The sequence below is a fragment of the Lynx canadensis genome, chromosome A2, assembly GCF_007474595.2.
Source record: "Lynx canadensis isolate LIC74 chromosome A2, mLynCan4.pri.v2, whole genome shotgun sequence".
Lineage (NCBI taxonomy): Eukaryota > Metazoa > Chordata > Mammalia > Carnivora > Felidae > Lynx > Lynx canadensis.
In genome coordinates this window covers 134,169,054-134,176,246 of record NC_044304.2, presented here as the reverse complement: position 1 = coordinate 134,176,246, position 7,193 = coordinate 134,169,054, and the positions used below count along the sequence as shown (strand labels likewise).

The window sequence follows — 7,193 nt, the reverse complement described above, 5'->3', positions numbered from 1 at the left end:
AAACTTCAGTGAAAATGACTTTCCTTTTCTGAAACAGAAAACTCTTGCATGAATTGAAAACCAACTTAAATGCCTTGATTTATTTAAAACTTTCCCTTCTCCATCATGAAAAGCCTAGTTTCTGTCTTGTCAGAAACAGCCTTTATTTTTGTATGAGGTTTTATCCATGGAGACAACGCCCCCTGCTGTGACAAGTGCTTAATTGCAAAAGTATTTTCCTTTTTTTTTTTTTTTTTTTTTGCTCTCAGAAAGGCTATTAAGACTAAAGGTACAATTGTTGAAGTGAAAATGACTTTATTTTGAATATACATATCATTCATTCAGTTTCATTTTTATATTGCATAGCCTTGTATGGAAGTATATAGGGAAAAATAAACAGAAATATCTAGGCATGGAAGTATACAAAGAAGACATTCAATACATATCCTTGAACAGGCTTAGTAGCGTTGTAGGACAGTATCCATTGGAAAAGAATGGGTTCATGCAAAAAATCTATCCAAACAATGGTAGGCAAGTGCAATCAGTACAAGTTATAGTTTTTTGGGTACAAAAAGTATACATGTTCTTTGGATTGAAAACATAATATAAATGAATGGCTTGGCTTTTATGTCTAAGCCAAAAATCATCTATAGAAGATGTGTGGATGTCACATGTGACAATAATGTGCTTAAGGCCACAGAGGTCACCAGCTGACAAAGAGAATGCTGAGAGGTAGGGCAAGTAAAAAAAGAAGAAAAAAAAAAAGAAAAGAAAAGAAAGAAAGAAAAATAAAAAGAAAAATAAATGCAATAAAACCACCTCTGCCTAAATTAGAAAATAGCAAAGGCATTAAATGATAACAGCTCTCCATACTATGCTGCATTTCTATTTTCTGTCAAAACAATTCACTGTGAATCACTACAAAGTTCAGTGAATAAGATAAGGCAACAAATGTAAAGCCTTGGCATTAGGGCAAGTTTAATTTCCTTTCATTTTACACAGGAGGGGGGAAAAGAATACAGAACTAGAAAATGCGCATCTTTCCATTCAACAACACTAATTTTTAAATGTTCATATATACTGTGTTTGGCACAAGAGGGATAGGCACATGAAGATTAATTAAATCTCAAGCTTCCACCTCCAAGATTTTACATATGGAAAGCTAAGCAAAGATAACAGTTCTTTACTGTTTTAAAAATCAAATGCTTAAGCAGGTTTAAAAATTGAGATGAAAAATATGATAAGGAAAAACAGCAAAGAAAGATACTGAACAAAATCTCCTCGTTTCCTTTACAGTTCCTTTTTTTCCCATTTATTTTTTCCAAATTGCATTTTACAGCAGAAATGCAGACCACTTAGGATAGCTATGGCTCAATACTGCTTGGTGCTTTCCTCTTAAGACATCATCTTCTTACACTCCACTGAACAGAAAACCATCCCTTCTACTGGCATGAACTTCTGCCCAATGAGACACTTGCTGCAGCAGGAACACAAAAAGCACTCTGTGGACGCATGCCAGCTGAAGTTGTTATAGGTCACTCGCTGCACTTCAGGATCAATGGCATTGTGGCATCCTTGACAAACCTGTTAAGTCAATTACACAAATAAGAGAAGAGGATGAGAGATCAAACTGTGATGGTAACATTGTCATGTAGGAACAAACAACACATTTCTTTCAGATGGTAAATTTAACTGAGAATGGCCACCTCAAGAATATACAGCTGAGAGTGACCTTCTGGTTAACCTTTTTAGCCAACTTAATTGGGGTCTAAATGTAGAGCACTGTGAGGAATAACAGGTGAAGGCCAAAAGGTGATTTGATGCTTGTAAGATATCCCATGATGTTTGAAGCAGAAAGTCTTGATGGCAAGTTTCAAAGCAGTTTCCTTTCAGCGTATTCTACTAGACTGCATCTTAGTAATTATAAAAAAAAGTCTTACGATTTTTCCTATAATACCAAATGCTGGTGAAGATGTGGAACAACAGGAACTCTTATTCATTACTGGTGGGGATGCGAAATGTATAGCTACTCTGGGAGATAGTTTAACAGTTTCTTAGAAAACTAAACCTACTTTTATCATAAAATCTAAAATTGTGCTCCTTGGTATTTACCTAAAGGAGTTGAAAACTTAGACCCACAAAAACCTGCACATGGATGTTTATAGGATCTTTGTTCATAATTGCCAAAATTTGAAGCAACCAAGATTTCTTTTGGTAGGTGAAGGGATAAATACACTGTGGTACATCCCGACAATGGACTATTAACCGGTGCTAAAAGATATGAGGTATCAAACCATGAAAACATGGAGGATTAAATGCATATTGCTGAGTTAAAGAAGCCAATCTAAAAAAGCAACATACTGTATGATTCCACCTCTATGACATTTGGCAAAGGCAAAACTATGGAGAAAATAAGAAGATTGTGGTTGCCAGGGGTGGGATAGGGAGGTGGGAGAAAGGAACAGGTAGAACACAGAGGACTTTTAGGTCAGTGAAAACGTTCTCGATGATATTATAATGATGGATGTGTGTCATTCGCCTGTTCTACACATTTGTCCAAACCCACAGAATATACAACACCAGGAATGAACCCTGAGGTAAACTACGGACTTTGGGTGATTATGATATGTCAATGTAGATTCATCCTTGGTAAAAAATGTAGCATTCAGGTGAGTGATGTTGATAATGACTGATGTTATATATGTTTGAGCACAGGGGTTACAAAGGAAGTTGCTGGATCTTCCTCTCACTTATGTTTTAAAAACTAAAACTGCTTTAAAAAAATAGTCTTAAAAAAAGATTTTTCCCTCACTCTTTAAAGCTTTGAAGTAGTAATTTTACTAGCTTTACCTCTGACACATGAGATTATTAACACACTAATTTCTATACAGTATGAAATGAAAATCATGTTCAAGGTAATTAAGGGACTCAATTAAAATACTGACAGTGTTTGAGAATAATTAGTTTGCACTAAAATATAACTTGTAGTTAACTGGTTTCTGTTCTAAGTCATAATTTATGTATAATCTAATATTGTAAAACATTAATACTTACATTCTTTGTACCATTCAGTGTATGTTATGTACAAATAAATATATGGCATACATGCACATTCACACCCAGACACATACATAATTTTCTCCTTTAGCTGAGCATGTATATGAAGAAAATACATGAACAACCCTCAGTATTATAGGAGAAAACAAAACTACCCTATTAAGACCTCCAAAACACTAGACAGACCATAGGCCTTCTTGTTTATGCATGTTCTGAATGAATGTGACCATCTAAAGGTTTTGTTTTAAGTATTTTTATAACAAGTGAAGAAAGGAACGAATTGTCCTGCATTACATAAAAATGTCTAATCTTCCACACCTTTGGTTTCTTAATGTCTGTCAGGAATCACTGAGAGCTGAAGGTAGGTCATTTAACCTGACCCTCCTTACTTAGGAGACCTTAAAATGTGGCTACTGTTCAGTAGGGAAACTGGTTTAGGGTATGATGTGAGACCTTGTTACAAATATCCACTTCGAACATGCAATATACTTTCCATACTTTATAGAGCTACACGGCTTCTAATTACAGAGACTATAGCTGCTTAATTCACAGGTTATGTCAACCTAGTGTTTCCTGAGAAGCAAGGGAGAGATTCTCTCTCCATGGTCAATACACTCTTCCTGAATACAACAAAAATGAGTGTTTTAATTACAAATGCACTCTTAATTTGTAGCTGTACCAGGCAAGCAGTTGCTTTTGCAAATATTCCTATCTTGTAGCTTTCTATTTAGAATGTAGTTCTATGTAGTTTTTATGTTTCATATTAATTTTTCAATATTTTAAACACGCTTGTATAAAACAGAAGCATGTCACACTCAATTTTTTTTAATCCCTTGCTTTTAGACCAAGACATACCTTTATTTCATTCCTCTAATAATACTTGTGGATCTTTTTATAATCTTTTAAACTCATGTTGATTTAAAAAAATTTTTTTTTTCAACGTTTATTTATTTTGGGACAGAGAGAGACAGAGTATGAACGGGGGAGGGGCAGAGAGAGAGGGAGACACAGAATCGGAAACAGGCTCCAGGCTCTGAGCATCGCCCAGAGCCTGACGCGGGCTCGAACTCACGGACCGCGAGATCGTGACCTGGCTGAAGTCGGACGCTTAACCGACTGCGCCACCCAGGCGCCCCTAAAACTCATGTTGATTTTAGAACTTTTTAATATTTATTTATTTTGAAAGAGAGAGAGAGAGAGCGTGAGTCGGTAAGGGACAGAGAGAGAGGGAGAGAGAGAATCCCAAGAGGCTTAGTATCATCAGAGCAGAACTTGATGCGGGGCTCGATCCCATGAACTGTGAGATCAGACCTGAGCTGAAACCAAGAGTTGGACGCTGAACCCAGAGTTGGAAACCAAGAGTTGGACGCTGAACTGAGCCACCCAGCGCCCCCTTTCATTTGTGATTTTCAAAAAGAGATAACTACTATTCAATTATATGTAAAATTGACGGAATTGTTTAGATTAAAAAAAAATGAACTAATGAACACACTGAATGGTATAGGAATTTAGGATTAGTGGTTTCGTATATTTAGTTTTTGCTAATAATTTGTCATTCGTCCGAAGTCTGACATTTAGTCCAGCTAAGGTCTACTGCTCTAATTTTTCACAAATCTGAAAGTTGCCTAGGCCTCATTGAGGGTCGGGGGATTATGGAAACAATCAGGGGATAATGTGTTTTTCACTTCTTCTGCTTGGCAGTTGATTTTCTGGGCTCTTAAACCTCTGATATTCAATTAGTCTTATATCCTTAAATTTCTCCTACTTCTTTTAGTTTATTTATACACATGTGAAAAAGCTAATGACACTGGTTTAATGAGCTCTCTGGCGGGAGGTTCCTGTGAGATCTCAGAGATGTGAAGTCAGGGGGTGGCCATGTGAGACCAGAATTCCAGAGACCATGCAGAGACAAACTAGGTGTATTTCCATTACCCTCTTTCCAAGTTAATTTTTATCTCAGAAATGCCCTGTTTGAGTTCAGTTCTTGCCTTCAGGTTTATACATAATTTGTTGTTTGAAGATTAAAGATCTTAGCAGACTGATGCTTCTGAACTAGATAATCTTCAAAATTTTACACCATTTAGTATGTGGCATGGGTAGCTCTTTTTGCCATGTGCTGGCTTGTTCAGGCAATGGAGAGAATGTTCATTTTACTTTTAGACAAAGGGCAACAGTGCATCGTACTGAGAAAGTAAACTTTCTAAAGAAATCACACCATACTGTAAAGCTAAATAATTTAGACTCTCTCTCTTTTAATAATATCTGTGGTTATTCCTCTCTATTTGTTAGTTACAATATAATGAAGACAACTTCTAACAGTTAAATAAGCAGCTTCGTCTATTTAAGCTTTATTCAGTAAATATTATTGAGTATCTACTATGCTGTTCTAGTGTTGGAAGTACAAAACAAAGCAAACAAAATTTCTGCCCCGTGGGGTCTGCATCCTAGTCCTTGAGACCAAGGTCACACACCCCTACAATAAAATACATATTATGGTAACCCTTTCTTTTCCTTTAGAGAAACTGTAGGAACAAAATTCAGAGAAGCAGTTTTTAGCTAAATTATGTACCAGGCCACATGGTGATTCATTATCTTTTCCCCAAGTACAATGAGGGTCCCTGTTGATCCCAAAGATAATGAGAAATATTAGAACACAAATCAGTCACTCAAACATTTCCTAAGGGCAGACATTAAGGACATGGAAATAAACAGGCAAGCTCTATCCACCAGCTACTTATAGTCTAGGCGAGGAGACAGATGGGTGGTATTAATTACATACAGATGTGACTCATGGGAACACAGAGAGGCATTGTGGCCAGAGAAAAGGGGTGGAGCTTGGGGCAAAAAAATCAAGAAAGGTGTTCTAAAAAAAGTTAAGCCTACATCAGTTCTGGGGAATATACAAGCATGTCAGGTAAAATAGGGAATAGGAAGGAGGGTGGATCAGACAAAGGAATTAGTGTGAATAGAAGACCAAGAACAGTGTATAAAACTAGAAAATGAGTAACTTTGTGTTAGATAACTAGTAGAAGAGGCTGGGCAGGCAAGAAAGGGCTAGATCTGTTAAGAAAAGGCTTGATGATACGTTTGCATTTCAGAAGATTATCTTCCATCATAACAGAAGGTGGCTTTGCACAAGGTGAAGAATGGAAGTGGGGAGACCAAATTCGAGGTCACTACAATAATCCAAATGACAAAAAATAAAGGTCTGATGTTGAGTAGTTGTAACTGTGAGGATCTGAGATTTACTGATAAGGCAGAATTGACAGAAAATGATGGACTATACTCGGGAATGTATAAAGGTTGAAAATTTTGGCACTGGCATCAAAACTAGTTACTTTGTTTTCCGTAGTATCACACTCCTGGAATGATATAAATATTTCATTCTATTCTTTTATGCTTTACTTGATAGCTCATGGGAGTCTTTAGCTAGTACATATTTTCCTGCTTATAAAGAAGTAAATGTCTATCATTTTAATACTGCTGGATTAAAGGGTTTACCATATATGGTCAATTTTCTTTATATACTCTTTATCTAAATTACTTATCTCTTGGCCATCATGCAATAGCAGCTCTGTGTAAGCAGGGTAGAGCTAAGAAAAAATATATATTATTTTTTATGTATTTTATATTATATTTTATAAATATATTTATATTTTAAGTATATTTATCATTAATATTTGAATGTTTGGCTGATGCAACTAAATCTAAACACACAGGTCAAATTTTGTTAGACTAATCAATTCGCAATGAGGGTTTTAAGAACTAGGCATTGTACCAATCTCCAGGTTAAAAATAAAAAATGAAGCCTTAGTGGGGGGCTTTAGGAACATGAACAGAAATCATAAACACTCAAATACAGCTAAGGAAATATGAACAGCCCTAAAAATATTAATGTAAATGACTCTGATCTATATGATGAGAATCAATCAATCTCATTCCCATTAAAGACTATTTTTTAGTGGGGATTTGATTACTAAGTAGTGCTTATAATCTACAGAATATACTGTACAGATAGAAATCTTGAGGTAGCTCACAGTGAATGTATGTATTGTTTTTGAATTACCTGAAATTTAACACCCTGTGGTAGGGATTACATGTTTCTATTTAAGGGTATTACCGTCTGTTTCTCATTTGTGAGAGGGTCAATAAAAGCA

The 7,193-nt window shown here is 35.8% G+C and overlaps 1 protein-coding gene across 1 annotated transcript in view; it reads right to left on the bottom strand.

Moving 5' to 3' along the window:
- Positions 1-277: 277 nt before the first annotated feature.
- TES (testin LIM domain protein) overlaps positions 278-7,193 on the bottom strand; it is a 47,298-nt gene continuing 40,382 nt past the window's right edge. The window contains 1 exon segment of the mRNA XM_030308274.2: positions 278-1,563. Coding sequence (XP_030164134.1) covers positions 1,375-1,563 — 189 coding nt within the window. The 3' untranslated portion in view covers positions 278-1,374.